This window comes from Anopheles marshallii, chromosome X (assembly GCF_943734725.1).
Source record: "Anopheles marshallii chromosome X, idAnoMarsDA_429_01, whole genome shotgun sequence".
NCBI lineage: Eukaryota > Metazoa > Arthropoda > Insecta > Diptera > Culicidae > Anopheles > Anopheles marshallii.
Window position 1 is genome coordinate 1540064 of NC_071325.1, and position 18512 is coordinate 1558575.

Here is an 18512-nt window from a genome sequence, read left to right on the forward strand (position 1 = left end):
ATAGTTTTATTGAAGCATGCTACTGCTTATTGCCATACGTATAGAACCATCCGATTGCTAATTACCACTTCGCATGGTAAAGCACGGAAGTAAAAGCTCGGTACACTAATGGCATTACCGTTGGGCAGAGCGATTAAGCGATAGATTAGGATGCGCGAAACACAACTGTTGGGCGTATTTGAACATCTACGAACTCAGGACAGTAGAACATCCGGTGTTACTGTTGCGGTTTACTTCGTCGGTACGTAAGTCGCAATCAAAGCGGATCGCGGTGACAGCGGTACTGCATCAACCGGCACCTTTGTTCTGCGGAAAGAGTGAAGACAAGTTGGTTTTTGACGCATCAACATGTTTAGACGGATTCGGCAACTTACTTGACACCGACGTTCGGGACGTCATAGTTCTGACTGGTCAATACCACCGTCAGCTCACTGCCGATACCGGCAATACCGCTAAAGTCGACCATCTTCTGCTCGGTCTGGGCGAGATTCAACGCGACAAAGTATCCAGGGTTGCCTGATTTTAGCCTAAAAAGTAAAAGTTGTACGGGAAGAAGGGATTCAATTAGCATTTGATGAGTAATAATCGGAGCTACAAGTGTTAAAATAAGCCGGCTCAAAGGGAAGTAATGCAAAAGGTGTTAATATATGCGTTGTCACTTACATATAGCTGCGGGGTTAGTTTTAGTGATAGCATATCGAACAGAAGCCATTTACAATGAGATGAAATACAAGTTACGGTTAGTTTCGTGTTAGTTGAAGTCACCAGTAGGTGCGTGTGTGTGTTGCTTACCGTGTGTATGCGATCGCCGATGCGTTCGCATCGTTGTAAACATTGAACAGACCGTGCTGGAATGAGGGCGATGCACGAAACTTCTCCAGCGTTTCCACACTCTCGTGCGACACGTTGCCCTTAGTTAGTACGTCCAGTGGAAAGACGGGTACGCCGGGCAACAGGAAGTGGAACACGGTGTATTCCGATGCTGGCACGTGCTCTAAAGAGGCACGATCGTACCGTAGCTGCAACCACGGTTGTCCCGATTCCCCGAGCGACCGGTAGCCGTTGATCGTCCTATACGCGTTCTCGATATCGTGGCGCAGCTTCCTGGCCACATCCGGGCCGCTTCCTTCGCGCAAATCAAACTCAATGTTACCGTACAGCGGTGCGTCGATCGGTAGCGTACCGTTCACGGAGTATACCTCCGGCCGTAGGATATCTTCCGTCACGGACAGGAAAGCTTCACCGTCAGTCTGCTGATGTACGAGTTCGGTTAGCTCGTGGAACAGCTCGCCCAGTCCCTCGCGGTACGTCGTTTCCTTGTGCGACCAGAAGCCATAATCGGTGTGGGTTAGTGATTTATCCGCTTCCTCGAGATTCATTGGTGATTCGTTGCCCCCGTCACGGTTGATTAGTAGATGTTTCGCATTAGCCAAACGGACACCACGTACGCCAAGCCCGAGTAGGACATGCAGCACTTCCTTCAGCTTGTCACGAGCGGCCCGCTCACCAAACTGCAGATCGAACCGATCCGGTCCGAACTGGGACAGCACGTACTGGTTGTTGGACGCATTCTTCCAAGCGCTACCTTCCTCGGCAATGGACAACCAGTTCGGTGGTTTAAGTACGGGTTCGCGCCAAACGAATGCGGAGTATGCCGCACTGTCCGGGTGCTGCAGTGCCTCCTGGAACAGCGCATCATTCTTCGTAACAAAGTTCGGTGTAATGTCCACAATGACCTTGATGTTTTTGGAGCTGAAAGAATGGACAATGAGCACGATTAAATGCGTTCGTTGTTAATGTATGATTGCCCTGATTTGGGCCTAACCAATTGATCTCACTTTCTTTCTCTTGTCACCTTCTAGAAATTGGCTTCAAGGTCAGATTGATTAGTAACACCTACCCGAACGTGCTGACGACCTGCTTCACTTTGCCCTGTACGGCAGCAGTATGGACTAGGTACGTTTCGTCCGCCGGCAAATGATAGATCACACCCTTCGCACCGTATCGCTCTGCCTCGGGCAGTTGGTCCGCGTACTGTTCACTATCCAGCTCAACCAAAGGACCCTCCTGCCACCAGGACAATGGCACTGGTGCCGCACATTTGGGCGCATCGTAGATGATGTAGAACGAACCGAGCAACATGGCACCCCACAAAGCCCAGAACAGTACGAACAGCAGCCAACGAAGTCGCACCCAAAACGGATCGTTCGCGTACTTCATCAACTCATCCTTGGTCATGCCGGTGAGTGCTTGCTGTTGAAATGCGAAAAAAAAATCAATGAGATGAAAAACTACACGAATTGACCGTCCCGTACATGCACTATTTCTAGGGAAACAGTTCGATTGTTGAGGGAACTTCTAGCACAACCCAATCAGTGACTTTTCTTCACAGCAAGACGTTTAAAATTCGTCTAAGCAGAAAATTTTCTCGCATGGTGTACTTATAAACGATTTCTTTTTGCCAACCATACACACACTGTATTGCTTACAGGTGTTAATTGTTTGTGCACCCTTTCCCTCTACCCTGCTCAATTATTACGTACCTGATTCTCCAGTTCCATGTCAATACGGGCGTCCCCATTCTGCGACGGGATAAACATCACCTCTACCTCCTTCTGGGCAAGCTTGTCCTTCTCAGTCGGTTCGCCATCACCGCGGTGTGCTTGGTCTAGTCCACCACCGTTAAGCATCCGTTCCTCCTCACCGTCCTTGGCACCGGTTCCGTTCTCACGCGGCATCCGAAGGCTGTTGTTATCCGTACGGGTGGTCGTCACACCTAGACCGGAATGGTTTCGAGACAGTTGAAATGTGATGAGTGGCTAAATATAACCGAACAGACGGTGCAGAGATGCCACACGCACCAGACACACCGTTGAGTGATAGTGTGACAGTGACGTCATCACGAACGCCATTACATATCCTAAGGTACGGAATGTGCGTGCGTAGATAGGGGAGATGTGATAACAATTTGGTATAGGACAGCCAGTTTATATAATTTGTGACTATTCTTAAAAGATAGCTCTATCAAAGAACGCCAAATTCTCTAATGTAGAGACACGGAAAAACCTGATGCAACACAGCATCTTATATTGCTAGAAGTTATCATGTGACATGCCTTAGTTAAAAGTTTTTGCTGTTCCTGCGTTCTAGTACCTTCCCGCCCAGCAACTACAGCGAAAAAGTTTACAATCAAACTAATGGGATTCTCATACATCAATGGAAAAACACAACCGTGAATACCAACCGTCAAACCCGTTCCTGTTAACGTCCGGTTCGCCTAGTTTCCTGTAGCTTTCCTTTCGATCACCTTCAGCACGCAATGCCTCGCTTGCGGATTGCTGCCTAACACCTTCGATATCTAGCTTTGTACTATTGTGAACATTTTCATCCATCGCGTCTTATGCTTCCAAACCGAGGTTCCGCAGGTTGCGTGAAAAGGAAAACGCGAGCTTTGGAATCGAATCTAATGGCGGCTTGCCAGACAGAGATAGGGTACCGTTCGTAGAAATAGAAATAGATACGTGCGCCCCGATGGTCGTGTATGCGTTTCAGTGTTTGGTGTATCTGTGTGTTGCCAGTTTCGATCGGATTCTGGTGACGTATCCGTAAATGCGGAATACACGGGAGAGGGGAACACCTACACACGAGCACAATTCGTTGCGTTTGGAGGGAAAAGAAATTTTTAATACACACGCAAATAAGCAAGCAACCAACAGCCAACGCTGTAGGAAAGAAGTGCAACGTGTAGATCGTGTGCTTGTTGCTGGGGTAGCATTCATGCTCGTTCAAACGTTCTACGAATTCCATAAATCGGTCTCTTTCACTCGAGCGTTTTACAAGCTAGCAACGCATCATCATGAAATGCAACATGGCGGAATCTTGTGTTCACATATAATTACGGGCAATTTGTATTTGCACGCAACATTTTTTAATCTCATTCCTTCTGTTACTAAGTATTATTTACTTTCTTTAGCAGCATATTTGATGAGAAGCAATTATAAATAAAGCAAGCAATTTAATCATTTCACTTGTTGGAGGCATACACATTCCGTGTTCTAGACAGAATCAGTAAATTCAAAAACATAGTTTTGCAGCAAAGTATGTTCTTATGTTTTTCATTTGAAAACATTAATATTTGCATTCTTATTTTTCGCAAAAAAAATGTTCAAATGAAATGATCATTTATCATATCAAACTGTCAAATTAAAATACGCACATGTAAACACAGTCTAGAACTGTCAGTTGCGTTGGTTTTGCTGCATGGGCAAGGCATTCTTCGTTTGGGTGTGACTGAATGAAACGTCAAACAAGTGGCTGTTTACGAATCTCCCTCACCGTATTTACGTTGTTTTCATTCCTTTTGCTCGGGGTTTTCCGTACGCTTTTCCTTCGAATTTCATCACCGTTTTTTTACACCCCGGTATAGTCCAAATAGAAGCCGTGCCTGTGTTCCTTTTGCTGTGCAACACATAATGGACTACTCGAAGGTGTTCCCGTTGGTCGTGCTGCTACTGATTGGGCTTGCCAGCGAATGTAATTAATACCCCGCCCGTCCTTGGTACGGGCGAGACATCTTCCTAACATCCTTTGTCAACACACAATCGTATTCCTTTTTATCTGCAGGTTCCGCTCATGAGTGTTACGTTTGCTCGAATCAAACTGGCAACACGGAAAAGTGTCTCAATACGGTCAAGATTTGCCAGCAGGGTGAGGACGCCTGCCTGACGGAGATCCGATGGGGAAGCACGCCATACTTTTCTCTAGGTGCTCAGAAACAATTTTACGTCTCGAAGCGTTGCGCGAAGAAAGAGATTTGTCAGCGTATCCGCACGAAGCACATGCCGTACTGTACGCACATCTGGTACGAGGATTGGACCTGTTCCGCCTGTTGTCTCGGTGATCGTTGCAACTATTACGTGATCGTAAGTAGAGCTAGATAGGAGGATCCGGATGTTAACACTCACTCACACCCTATTCGATGATCATTTTCAGAGTGCCGCACCTACGGTAAAACTGTCCGTGCTGCTTGGAACTATGGTGACGGTTGGCGTGATGCTGCGCTGCATTATAAGTAGCTGAAACACCAGCGCGAAAAATCCGACCTGTAAGAGATGTTTTCCATGGTGATACAATGTAATGAATCAGCAAATGCCAAACATGTACTAATTTTCGATTATATGGTGGTATTTGTCACTTCGTTTACAGTATTTCCTCTTCTACATTCCACACTAATCTTACGCTTTGTTACTCATTGTGTAGCTATGCAAAACAACCTTATCATGTGCGGATATGTTCGATAACGTGTATTTTTTACATTAAACAAATGCAAACAATCGTGCCTCTAGTAGGAACTAGTATTGACAGCTCAGCGAGGTCTCAAAAGCCACTGGGATGTATGAAACGAATCCGTCCAACTATTTTTTTTTAAACAAAGTATCATCTCACAGTTTACACGCCTCATCAGATATAGCTGATGAAACATACACAAAAGTGTAATATAAAGTAAGGATTTAAAAATACTGATGTGTTTGATGTGGTTGCATTGCAGGTTTGCGGAGGACGATAATATCACAAAGTATAATTAATGCATGAAGTAAGGGATGTATCCAAGTAGCTTATTCGGGATTGTGTATGCCATTAAAGGTACTGAAAACTATTACAAAATTCTTTGCTTTCATACTCTTCAGTATCAGAAAACGGGATACATGGTCCAGGGCTTGTGCAGGTGCGTTGTCGTCTACCAATGGAATATCCCGGCCTTTCTGGTTCGCTATTTTAGCTAATTCTCTATTGTCTGTCACACTTATATGGAGCCAAAAATCCTTCCGAACGAAACTCGCTTATTTCGTCAGTTTTTTACAAAGTCCAAGTCTCAACGGCGTGTGTGAGTTCCGGAAGCATATAAGTTCTATTTAGTCCCAGAGCTAAATAGTTTCGTGAGCTATCCAGCTCTATTAACCGAATAGCCTTATATACCTTAACAAGACTATCTTGTATTAACCATTGAATATTAAGGAAAAAAACTCCCACACATATGAAACAGGGTTAATAGAAATTAATACGATATCAATTAAAAAAAAACAACCTTACCGATACAAATGTCCAAATATGTCGCCATTTGCCACCGACACGCCAGACGCAAACAACACAACGGACATGTTTTGCGGGTCAAGCGGTCTGATCGACATTCCGACAGTTGTCCCACATAGTAATACAGTATTAAGAACCAAAACTGTGTCTGCTCACGTACGGCCTTGTACGCGAACGACTTAATAACTCCATTACATTCATTCATCTCCGGCACAACTTATCCTCCAATAACCTGCATTAGAGCCAGTGTCCAATAACTCCGGCATAACTTATTCTCCAATAACAACAAAAAGGCAAGATGGAGACATCCAGCCTGCTAGAGGTTGGAAACATACCCACATAAGAACCAGGTGGCGCATAATCCCTCTTTCTCCCACTCACGCACCGGGACCCAGTAACCTTTCCGATGCACCTGAACTTGGCAAAAGTCTATTACGGATTCGAGTGTCTAGACGCGCTCGAACGACTAATTATCATTTAAACAAACATACCACATACATTAATGTCTGTCTCGTCCGGTTACCACGGCAATGATCATGATCATGAGCTCTAATGATCGATGCTTCAGTCGCACCTTCAACGCAGACGCATACCGTCATTGAGCGTGAACCCTGCCTCCAGGCACCCAACAAACCCGGGTCATCGATTCCGTGGAGAAGGAGTCGAATAAAAAACAAGCATTTCACGCAGAAAAGCCGATCAAGTATTAAACGGTTCACCGCGTCGCGGTAAGGCGGCTCGCGGGTAAGATTAAATTATGACACTATTATTTTCGTATTAACCCTCACCCATTGCCATGATCGGGCGCATTCATACGATTCTAATAGCCGCTAATGGTTGTTGAGGTAGGTAGGCGAGCTGGTAAACATTGTAGCGAACTTGCGAGAGCCGGAAACGCTCGTGTAATTTATGAAAAACAGGCACAGTCAACATTGTTTGCTCAGTAGCGATAAGCGAAATGCCCGAAAATGAGGTTAGTTTGGTGGGTTTTGTAATTTTTAAGGTCACCTCCGAAAAAAAAAACACACACACAAAACACAACCAAAACCATTTGCATACTAACGAGCTTCGTTGTTTGGCGTTATCTAATTGGGTGCTAATCGTTCGTTGTCGAACTGTCGGGTTTCGCAGCTAGTGCCGAGTCACACAGATAAAAGCTGATAAGAAACCGAACCACTGCCGAAGCAGTCATCTTGTGCTGTAGAGATAAAGCCCGAAAATAAACCATGGCCATGCATCGTAACAGGGCAAAGATAACCTGTTCCAAACGCGTATGGGTAGGCGGAGGATTGGGTTGCAAATTCCGTTAGCAACGACTCACAGACGCCCAGTGCAGATCGATCATGGCGGAAACATGGGCAACAAACAAAGCGCAGTTCGATGCTTGCGACTTCTGCCACAATCAACCAAATCGAAACACCTCCCGCGCGTTACGTGTTATGCGAGGTGGATCGTGGTGACTCTCTCGCGCGATTTCTGCGTGACCCAGGTTAGTTAATGAATAATCTATCCTAGAAGTAGATTGCCTTGTCGTCCGCTTAGAAGAAACATGGCCGGTGCATGTAAATGAGCCGCGCGTGATCGTGCCGATCGTGCCCGGGTGCCCCGGGAAACTTATTTTGTAAAACCTTCAAGAATTTTAACTCCTTCTGCCCGGTTTGGTGCGGATTGGTGGGATTCCATCAGGAGGGGGGAGCATTCGGACGATCTCAGAAGTAGAACTCGCGCGCAGCAGCGCTATTAGATCATCCGATAACAGTGGTTACAGTTTGTTCTGTTTATTTGTTTTTAAGATTTTGCAATTAAGAAAAAAAAAAGAACGTAACAAATACTTAAACCTCAACCTTACGTAAAGTGCTATCTAGAGCAGCACGATCGAGAAGGGATCTCGAGATTACATGCAATGCACGATTACAAGGCTTTAGGTACCGGTTCGGTCATCTTACATTTGCGACTGGTACACACACACACACACACACACACCGCTGTATGCTACCTGCGAGAGTTCTGGGCTCACCAAAAGGGAACGACGCAGTAGTACTGATTTATTTGTTTATGTACCCTACCTTTATAGGGGTATAAATAATGCCACCAAATCAGACAAAAAAGGGCGCTGTGCATATGGAGGAGAGGGGTTCAAAGAAGCGTAGACGAAGTGACCTAGTCCTTCAGCATCAACGGTAGCACGACCAGCGGTGGCACATAGGCCGGATTTTCCGCGTACAGCGTCCAGGTGCGCTTGATGCAGTCGATGATACCGACGCAGATCGTCTTCACCTTCTGGTTTTTACCGTAGTCCCGGAACACCTTATGCTCCTTGGCGGTCGTGTCGCTCAGCATCCGTATAACGTCATCCACCGTTTTGGGCGGCTGGTACTTTGCGAACGTTTTCATCCGCTCCACGCTCGACTCGATGATGAGCCCGGTTACCTCCGGTACCTGCAGGCGCTGGTAGCTGTTCACGTGGATGATGTGTTCACCGGGGCTCGCCGTCAGAATGTTCAGCTGCGATTCGTTCCCGTTCGTGGCGGGTCCCATTTCCGCGTTGTGAAACAACCTGTCACCCTCCTGTCTGTGGACGAAACGGTACAGTTGGTCAGTCAGCTACCTCTCTCGCTGGCTCATTAAAACTAGGCTCACCTTAGGAACGTCATGTTGATCGAGCATCCGTCCGCCGCGCCAACACCATGATCGCGTAGAATTTGCTGCGCCTGTACGAAGTTCTCCGCCGCTAGCAGGGCACGCGTGATGAAGTGACGTGCTGCAGATGAGCAGGAAATAATCAGCACTGCAGCCTAAGACCGCAACAAACAAACAGTTCGGGATGCATTCGGGACTTACGCGTTTTACCGCCAACCAGCGTCTTGGCGCTGAGCGTGTTGATCGAGAACACCAGCCCATGATGGTTCGCGTTCATCGTGTAACCGGGCAGATGCCCGGCGTAACAAAGCGAAGTAAACCGTTCCTCCACCACCTTGTGTTTGCCTTCCGGCGTGTCCGAGATGATGTGGGCCGACACGAAGTAGAAATGATTCAGCACCTCGGACAGCGCATCTTCCGTGTGTCCCAGTACAACCTGCGAATGCAAACAGACATTTCGACGGCGAACATCGTACAGGATTTACAAGATCAACTAGAAAAAGTCGGTGTAATTTCGGGATTCTGCTCAGGTGAAGCTGGAATTTGCCGAAGTAGATCGCCAATTCTTCACACATTTTGGATATTTTTTTCGTAAAGGCTGTTCATCTATGTTATCTATGTATATTTGAACATAATCAAGAAATGATACCGACTCTGCCATTTGAAATCGAAACCCCTGTAAGGCGATGGTGCGTATGAACGTCCGGGCATGATCAATACTCACACAGTCCGGTTCGTTGACACAGATAGTGGAGCAACCGATCGGTTGATTATTGCCATCCTGTCCACCGACGATAACATCGTCTATGTGTAATAGAAACAGCTGTATAAATAAAAGATACACCGATTACAGATTAAAACTGTGCTACTACAATTCTTGTCTGCAAGAACAGACTGGTTAAGCAAATCAATGAGTACGGCAGTGTCGAGTTCCCGGGCGCAGTCATTACACATTTCTCCTTTGTCATGTATGGGACGGAGACAGAGAGTGTAACTCTTTGCAAATAGGCTTACACGCAACTAATTGGATTATCTGTACGCCTGTTACGCCGAATAAAGTAACTAATAAGATTATCTACCAGGTCGCTAGATGTCCAATAGCCCATTTTACATAATATACCTATGGGGAGGGCGAGAGTGGAGCGACTACTCCAGGCTCCAGCTTTCTCGCGATCGGGTCAATTCCGTTTTAGTTATAGGAATCGTTAAAGTTACCAATAATTACCTTGTAAAAGTCCACCTTCGCACCGTCCGCGACGCCCTGCAGCTCGCGGATGTACTGAGGAAACGATCTGTTCACGTTTTCGTACGTGTCTACGTAGATTTTACCTGTTAAGAAATGAAGCGCTCGTCTGTAACTGACTGTACGAACCTGGCTAAAGATATCGGGCCAGTATACTTACGCCCTTTTTCGGTGTTGAATATGGGAATATACGTTTCGTTGAGAGTTTCCGACTTTTCGAGAAAACTATGAATGATGTTGGCAAACGTACGACCCTGGAACGAAAACGAGATGTCATCAGAAAAGAGTGTATTCAATTGTGGAATGCTGCCATCCGGCAACTTCAATAGTAAAATGCTATCTCGATGAAGAATTGACTAATAGACTGTGGATTTGTTGCATTCCATTGGATTTCTGCATCTCAGAATTAGATGAATGTCTTCACCATATTTCTTATTTGCAATTAAAAATCTCTTCAGAAGTCACCAAAAACGGTGCAATCCTGCATCAAACTGCACATCAGCTGTATTCGCCTGGGAAGCAGCTTTATCTCGCAGAGCCCCTCCAGTTCCTGGCATCTCCCTCTCGATCGCAAGTGATCCCGCCAGACAACAGCAGTAGAAACAAACAGAATCCACACCCCAGCGTACTTGATTGGGGACGACATCTTATCTTGCACCCAATGTGCGAGAGAGTTATTGTAACTGTATTTGCAAAGCTTCTAGGGTTTCTTTCAATAGCTGCAACTTCAAGAGCCCCACGCTCATTGCTCAACATCTCACATCGGCCACAAAATCGTATCACTTTGCGAGCTGGTGTGTGGCTCTATCTGTAAGCACCACCTGCACGGCAAGTTACAACAAACCCGGCGCTAGTACGGTTGCAGATTCCTGCACGTGGTCCGTGGGTTCCGGACGTGTACGCAAACTTACCACATCAAACCCGACCGTGTAGTGTGTGCCGCGCGTGTACAGTACAGGGATAGCATCCCGGCGCTCCAGATCTTCCATTGCTGTTTGGTCGGATGATGAGCAGACGGTGGGGGCTGATTGCAGAAGAAGGCTATAAAGTGCTTTTATATGCAGGTGGATTGATGATCCGTTGGCGTCTTGTTGGCGCGTCACGCTTTGATTCCACGGTAAACACACTTCACCAACACACACGCTATAGTATAGGGGGACACGGCCCGATAAGATGACGGACGGATCGACAAGACAAACAGGCGCCGTATCCACACGCGGGCCCACAACGCAACCGATAATGCCTGAATGTGATATACTCCGTGCGGGAACGCTAGAATTCGTCTACCCGGTTGCGACTCTCACCGAACGGTAACTGGTGGTCTAGTTATGTTTCCGTCCTGTTTATAAATATTCTACCCAACCGACGGTGCCGTACCAGTGTGTTTTTTTTTTTTGCAGCATGTCGTGCTGCGTCTGAGTGTCGTAGCCGACCATCACCGTCATCACCCTGCCCTGCGCTGCGCTGCCTCTGAGGCTCATGCTCCATCCGTCCGAGTGTTGCCCTATCGCAAAACACTCACACCTTACGGCCGTCTTTTCCCACCCGCGTCGTACGTGCACAACCGCGACCAAAAAACCGCGTGGTGGTGGTGATGGTGGTGGTCTAACAGGGCACGACACTACCGGACGGTACGACACGGTGCGATTAGCTGCGAAAGAAGCGCCCGTCGCGCATTGCCTCCTCTGTTCCGCCGAACGGTGGCTCCTTAAACAGATGTCAGGGGTGGGAAGGGATTCAAACAGAACTCTGCGTTCTGCAACACCCAGTGGAAAAATCGGAAGGTGTTGGAAAAGCCAGGGAAGGGGGGGGAAATTAGTCACCTGTCGCAAAAAAAAGGGTAGATGGGTGGGTGGATGAGGTGTACAAGAAATGCATTCGTGCCTCACGGTACACACGGTGTACTGTGCTTCGTGGAGTTCGCAAGAGAGAAGCCTGTGCGGAAGTGAGGTGTTAAACCCATTTGATGCTTGGTCTTCCTTCCACCCAATCGAGGAAGAAGAGAGCGAGAGAGAGAGAGAGAGAGAAGTGGAGAGTTTCGATCGAAGCTGACTGGCCGAGCCTCAACAACCGGCATAGGTCACTCTCTTACAAGAGCATTGCGTGTCGATCCGTTCGCTTCCCTGACCTTACATAATGAGACGCGACCGTCCGGGTCCGGGCTCCGCTGCACAGTCGAAGTATACGGTAGAAGGCAGATTAAGAACTGCCCGCGTGACGTCATGGACTACATTCCCAGGTCTCTGTACCGTGTACATGCAAATGACCTCCAGCATCAAGCTGCCCCAACCACCGACGCTTTCAATCCGCACGGAAATACCGTTTCGTTTCAAACGACCCGAAGATTATCGATCTTTGCCGGTCCGGTTCAGGCTTATCGTGGACAATGGGGGAGGGGGGGTCTCGATCCACTTTGCCTGTGCACGAAGCTCAGAATTAGACGTTTTGGAGACCTTGACCACATGGCTCAAGCCAACCCAAGTCTCCAATGTTCTTGAGTAAACGATGGAGGCTTTTGGGCTATCCATTCCTCCCTTCATTAGTTTTACAGATGTATAAGCGGCAAGATGGGAAATCTGGGTCACAGGAATGGCGCGTATACGGTGAGATTGTGGCGATGCGGTGGACGAACCCCTCGTAGTCTAAAGCTAACCCAAACATTTAGTCCAAACCACAAAATTTGAACCGCCACCATTTTGATACACGCATCTTTGCGGTAAGCCGAAGCGTTAGTTTGTTTTGGTGTGTTTGTTTAGCTGATTGCTTCTTCTATGCCGTTGCTGTTCACTTCCGTCACCTAATGCTACCGTGCCGACAACTCCTTCCAAACACATCTTCATGCTTGGTTGAGTTGAATTTTCACGGCACTGAGACGCCTTTTGGGACGGTTCACTGTGTACTGCTGCTTCCGCCTACGTGATTTATTAGATCGTTGAAGGTTACACACTCTCTCTCTCTCTCTCTTTCCCTCCCCGCTTCTGACCGGTGGTGTGTTAAGACCGTTTATCCAGAGGTTTTAATTTATTCGTGTACAGTTCGTGTCTGCGAAACACCAAACTGGAGGACTTTTCCTACCAAGTCCCTACTCGGAACTAGCTAGCACGCCATTGACCACACTCCTTGACTGTCGCTAGTAGTCGTCCAAGGTGCAGAGGGTGCACATGTTCGTAAGCCATTATAATCGCCAATCGGGTCACGATGGGACCCCACAGGTTCGGGCAGAATTAATGCTTTTCGGACGTCCTGCCGTAACCGTCCCCGTCGGCTTCAAACCACGCAAACGTAGCAAAATGGCACCGATGTAGGGATCCGCACGCACAGCAACCTGCAGGTCATGGTTTTCCTGGTTCCGGTTTCCTGTCTTAGCTCCTTTCTGCACAACGGTCAATTATTGCCAGCTGCACGATCTGCTCACCCTCACACTGTGTGTGCCGTTTCACGACCGCACCGCAAATGCTCAATGCCAAAACGAATGTGGCGTGCACTGGACAGGGCCCAACACGTAATCATGCCCGTCCGCCAACATTCCCTCAATCCGGCACCGGATTTGGCTTTTAAAGTTTAGCGCCTTTTTTCTACATCTCTCGATCTCTATCTCTCTCTTTTCCCCGTGTTTCTTCCCTTGTTGCCCTGTGGTGGCTCGAGCCGCGTGTAGTTGATGGCATTCTATCTAAAAAGAACTCCGTGATCGCACAAGACACAAATGGCACGACCCATAAAATGCAGAGTTTGATGATCTCATTAATTTAGTTTTGTCTTTTTTCTTCATTCTTTTCTCGTTGTCCGTTTTGTGTTCGATTGCCTAAAACTGAACAACCGGAGGGTGGATGGAGCGGTGGCGGTTTAGAGAGGAGCAAACTTGTTTGGCCATTTAGTTGGTGGTTTTTAATATACGGATGAAGCGTGAATTTGTCGCGGCAAAGCTCACACTCTTATACACATAACAATCCCTTGTTTTTTTTAGGTTGAAAACAAAAAAAAAGCCACAGAAGCGTAATAAATAAAGACTTGTCTGAAACAGGTGGCTAATGCTTACACGCTCACCCACACACTCCGCGGTCGATGGTACGGGCGTCTAATCTTAAACACCAGCTAGCGCTAATGAAACCAAGCTGCATCAAGGTTGGCTTCATAGTTTCACACTTCCCATTTAAGCGAATTATTCAAACATTTAACTATTTTACTTCCGTTTTAGGTTTCGGTTGGCACGGCTCCACGGCTTTTTTTGTTTTGATCATGTTTAATGGAAGCTTGTGCTGGAATATAGAGATGGGTGGATGATAAAACGTCCCAAGACGCACCGGTCAGTGGATGCGCTAGTAAAGAACATACGCCAACCGTATCGTAACCTACCTCAAAATTCTTGCTTTTCATGTTCGTTCGCCTGTTTCCTTTATGTTGGACATATTTTTTTTACCTTCCATAGGGGCCAATTCATATTTGAATATAAACCAAGATGTATCTGAATGTCCTGACCAGTCCCATTTTGGTTTTGCATGTAATATGATTTTTTCGTTATTTTTTATCTCTCTAATGACTAAAGCATATCATAGTTAACGAGGGTTGATTTCGCCTTTCCGTTCAATATTTATTTTGACGATTTCGATTCAATTACAAAAAAAGCAAATCAAGCAACTTCTCCAATAGTCATGGGTATATGTTAAAAACCATGTAATAATTCTTCAACTCCTACTTCTATGTTACGTTGCGGCACCGGATTCGTTCCATCCTCTTTTTCTTCCTCTACGACCGCTTTCTTTCTGGTAAATATAACCCTGTACTCCTCAACATTTTACACGTCGAGCGGGATCTTCTATGCGCGTATCTTTCCTGTTCTTCTATACGTGGGGATATTTTTTTCGTAGAGGATTTACCTGTTGGAGGGGTAAGTTTTGCCAGTATGTTAAATACTGGTTGTGAGGAAGAACGTAAGGCACGTATGTCGAGACGTCGACTTTGGGTGAAGTTTCCTCAAAGTGTAAGGAAAATGAAATACCCAAGAAAGAAGTAAGAAGATTGTGGAATGTGGGAAGGTCAAAGATGTAGCCTTATTTATCCCTGGATCATTATTCGCCTCGCTGCCGGCTGCCTGTTTCGATTCGTTGATTTGTCAAATTATCTGCAAAAATGTATGAGATATATAAATTAGTTAAGGGCATATATAATATATCTTAACCGGAACGAAGGGTGTTGCTTTCAGGGAAATCAAGCGGTGGGAAAATGGAAATTCTACTAGCTAAATAGCATGTTTCGTTAATGCACGATATTAATAGCCGGTGAGTTATGACACGCAGGACGGATTACCCGACAATAGCTAATACACCCGAACATTAGAAAGTGAAAGTGCACAGTCAAACTGTCAAAGGCAGTTGAGTATTTACGAAGGTTGCAATCAAGACTAACCGTGCATTAACAAAGCATTAGGGCTTTTTTTTAAATTGTTTGTATGTACAACATTAAAATTAAAGTATACAATTTTGTGAAATATTCGACTTCCCCAGCTGCCTTTCTCTATCGAACTAAACATTTCCCTTACGTATTGAAACAATCTAATTTAAACAAAAATCACTAAGCTTCAAAATAGCTGGTCAACTATAAGAGTTTCGTTCAAACTATTAATAGGTTACATATTTGGATTGTAACTGCGATGTTTTACATATTGAATTAATTACACTGGCAATACGGTCTGGTAGTTCTATAAAGTGGTATGAATAAGCAATAAATAATTCTAACGCTGACGAGATAAACGTACGCTAAACTTTGAACCACTAGAAACGTTATAATTTTAAACAATAAATGATTTTATACAATATTATATGCACATACACGTTTATCTGTGTTATGAGATTATCATATTACGAATAATGCCGTTGGTGTTGGGAAAAAGTTAGCAGTATAAATGGAAAAACATTAGGTAAAGTGTAAATGAAAACGATGTTATCAACGACATATTTTTATACTTATAAGAAATACACTTACCGTATTATGGGAAGGGTTGAAGCTTAGATTTAGCGATGGTGCTTCACAAGTTCCATAATTATTAGTAGTAGCATAATTGCTTTTTTGGGCAGCCGGCTTCTATTGATCTTCATTTTTTTGCGAGTTGCGTAGTTGCGAACAGATTTTTACTAACTAACTTGTTGGATTTGGTCGTTTTGGTGCTTGCACCAAATATACCGCTGGAACTAGAGAGCTTTTTTACACCGAATGAGGTGCAGCTGCCAATTTTAAATGGCACATTTGGTGACTGTGGCGAGAGATTACTGCTTACTGAACAATCCGCCAGCAGAAGGAACTTTGTAGTTGTTCTACGCTAATAACTTTGGTTATTGTTTGGCGGTGGCATTTGCATCGGTAATGATATCAGGTACAGCTGAAGCAGCTTCCTGTTGTTCTGTCGTATCGGCTCGATTGTAGGCTGGCAACGGCATCACATTTATCAGTGGTACAAGCGGTGGATATTTCTGTTCCTCAAGCATTTCATAGGTGTTCATGTTGTGACGTTTGCAAATTTCCGTCAGCTCCAAACTAATACTTTCATTGGTCATAGTAGGTAATTCGTTGGCGGCTTTTTTCGCATCGAATTCTTTCATTAATTCCTTGATACGCCGAGTTGCGTAAGACTCAGCTGGCGGATTTGGATATTCATCCAAACGACGCTCTATTCCACGAGTGGATTGGGCCCCACTGCTGATCAACACATCTCGGTCATGCCCAGTTGGGTTACGCGGTACTCGCATTACGGAAGACGCACCACCGTACTGTGTAAATCCGTGGTAAAATATTGACCCGCCTTGCTCTGGTGGAAATCGCTTATTACGCAAACTTTGGCTTGTAGACCAAATGTCAGCACGACGCTGGGCGTTAACATTCGAGGGATTACGCGAAGTTTCCAGATTCTTGGTTGGCTGCTGATGCGACCCAAAGAAAAGCTGTCCAATCATCCCACGGCGCATCCGTTCTTGCCGCTCCCGATAACAGCGGTTGCCCATGAAGGTTGTTACTCGACGGTTTGGATCCACGGGTGTTCTGTCATGCTGTTCTAGATACTTAAATGGATCGAAATTGTCGCCATCGTATTCCTCCTCGGTGATGATCGGCTGCTCGTTTACATGATGCGCCTCCTGCGGATGCTCCTCATCTGTCTCATCCTGTTGCTCCTCATCTGTCTCATCCTGTTGCTCCTCATCTGTCTCATCCTGTTGCTCCTCATCTGCCTCATCCTGTTGCTCCGGAAGTTCGTCATGACCAAAGCTTGCGGTATGTACAAAAGATTGATCAGTTTGGATAGCCTGATCAACAAGGACGCTACTGGCAGAAGATTCATCGGCATCCTCGTTTAACCGGCGTCGCTTCGCTGGCTGTGTACTACCATCGTTCGTTCTCTGCCGTTTTGTTGACAAAAAAAAGGCCGCAGTGGTGCTGATCAACTTTGAGAACAGACCAACGACGTTGTTGAAAATGTTGACGACGAACGACTAGAATGTATGTAAAATATATTTTAAATTAAAAAAGGTTCCGGCTATTATACTACTACTCTGATAGAGCGTCGGTACCCGGTACATATCCTTAGTATTACTTACGTTTTGATTGCGGAGAGAAATAATATCTCCGTCGTCCGATACTGCCCATTCGTTTCGCTGTACATCCGCCTCATCGCATTCTTCCGAATCCGATGACCGTTGTTCGGTGGCGTACGACATCTTTCCTTGAAATGTTAAAACCTTCCCAAAGTAGGCTGTTGCTTCGATTGAATTCTTTCTGCTTTCTGATGACGCGTATCACGGATAAACGAGCACACAAATAAGGCGCGAGTTTCGGACCGGAAGCTAACGAAAAGATAAATGGCGATGCTTAATAAACGAATACGAAAGCACGAATAAACGAAGGTTGAGCATTTGTTCGTGGCAGTGCTTCAGGCACGTACCGGCAAACGGATTCTCAATTTCGCGCGTTAATGGATAATTTCGTGCTACGCAGACAAGATAACGCTCGATTCGGGCACTGCGACAGCTATTATTGTATTTAAACAAATTGTAGCTATTTCGGCTACTGGGAAATATCGAAAAATAGACGATCAAATATTCGCTTACCTCCATACAGAACCGTTTACAAGGAAATGGTTAGTGCAGGCGTTCAATCACAGCGACTTCTGTCATTCTGATCTGATGGCACACCTTGACATCTTTCGCCAGATGATGCGATGTTTTTTTGTGTTTTGGTATTTTTGTTAAAATTTTGTGTGATTTCACTCATAAAGGACGGTGTAATATTTATTTTAAATAAAAATTAATCATGTTTGGGATTTATTTTTCATAAAAATATAACTTTTCCCCACTAAAATATCAAGTGTTTTGAGATGATGATAGTAGCAAGATTTTTCACAGGGCAAGTTATGGTGAAAGGTTATATTTCTGTTTTATACTGTGCAGGCTACAATTTATAAATATTTTCATATATTCTGTACACAAAATACATATATTCGAAATACTCTTATTTCGATATTAAAGCATGGAGCAAATATAAAATTTTCGGACAA

At 45.5% G+C, this 18512-nt stretch overlaps 3 protein-coding genes across 3 annotated transcripts; 1 reads left to right on the plus strand and 2 right to left on the minus strand.

The window, feature by feature from the left end:
• Positions 1-230: 230 nt before the first annotated feature.
• Positions 231-3392, minus strand: LOC128707797 (uncharacterized). Its single transcript, XM_053802757.1, has 7 exons — positions 3244-3392; positions 2544-2784; positions 1901-2253; positions 793-1752; positions 664-669; positions 375-527; positions 231-306 (listed from the first exon to the last, which is right to left on the minus strand). The coding sequence occupies exons 1-7, from the start codon at positions 3390-3392 to the stop codon at positions 231-233; spliced, it is 1938 nt and encodes a 645-aa protein (XP_053658732.1).
• Positions 3393-4472: 1080 nt separating this feature from the next.
• On the plus strand, positions 4473-5079 carry LOC128709736 (uncharacterized). The gene is made up of 3 exons (XM_053804756.1): positions 4473-4533; positions 4624-4922; positions 4993-5079. The coding sequence occupies exons 1-3, from the start codon at positions 4473-4475 to the stop codon at positions 5077-5079; spliced, it is 447 nt and encodes a 148-aa protein (XP_053660731.1).
• A 3171-nt stretch (positions 5080-8250) lies between these two features.
• LOC128711933 (uncharacterized) lies at positions 8251-14471 on the minus strand. Its single transcript, XM_053806827.1, has 8 exons — positions 14450-14471; positions 10885-10964; positions 10134-10227; positions 9956-10059; positions 9455-9553; positions 8932-9166; positions 8731-8851; positions 8251-8662 (listed from the first exon to the last, which is right to left on the minus strand). Exons 1-8 carry the CDS (start codon positions 14469-14471, stop codon positions 8251-8253), a joined length of 1167 nt encoding a protein of 388 aa, XP_053662802.1.
• Positions 14472-18512: the final 4041 nt, after the last annotated feature.

Bases quoted from the DNA above. Each gene is read 5' to 3' on its own strand.
- LOC128707797 (XM_053802757.1), bottom strand. From the start codon at position 3,392: ATGGATGAAAATGTTCACAATAGTACAAAGCTAGATATCGAAGGTGTT. The intron at 2,254-2,543 runs GTACGTAATAAT...GCATTTCAACAG, and splicing joins ACATGGAACTGGAGAATCAG to CAAGCACTCACCGGCATGAC. The intron at 307-374 runs GTAAGTTGCCGA...CTCTTTCCGCAG, and splicing joins GTCCCGAACGTCGGTGTCAA to AACAAAGGTGCCGGTTGATG.
- LOC128709736 (XM_053804756.1), top strand. From the start codon at position 4,473: ATGGACTACTCGAAGGTGTTCCCGTTGGTCGTGCTGCTACTGATTGGG. The intron at 4,534-4,623 runs GTAATTAATACC...TTTTATCTGCAG, and splicing joins GATTGGGCTTGCCAGCGAAT to GTTCCGCTCATGAGTGTTAC. The intron at 4,923-4,992 runs GTAAGTAGAGCT...GATCATTTTCAG, and splicing joins GTTGCAACTATTACGTGATC to AGTGCCGCACCTACGGTAAA.
- LOC128711933 (XM_053806827.1), bottom strand. From the start codon at position 14,471: ATGCAAAACCAAAATGGGACTG. The intron at 10,965-14,449 runs GTCAGGACATTC...CCGACCAAACAG, and splicing joins GCAAAACCAAAATGGGACTG to CAATGGAAGATCTGGAGCGC. The intron at 9,167-9,454 runs GTGAGTATTGAT...TTGCATTCGCAG, and splicing joins GTGTCAACGAACCGGACTGT to GTTGTACTGGGACACACGGA.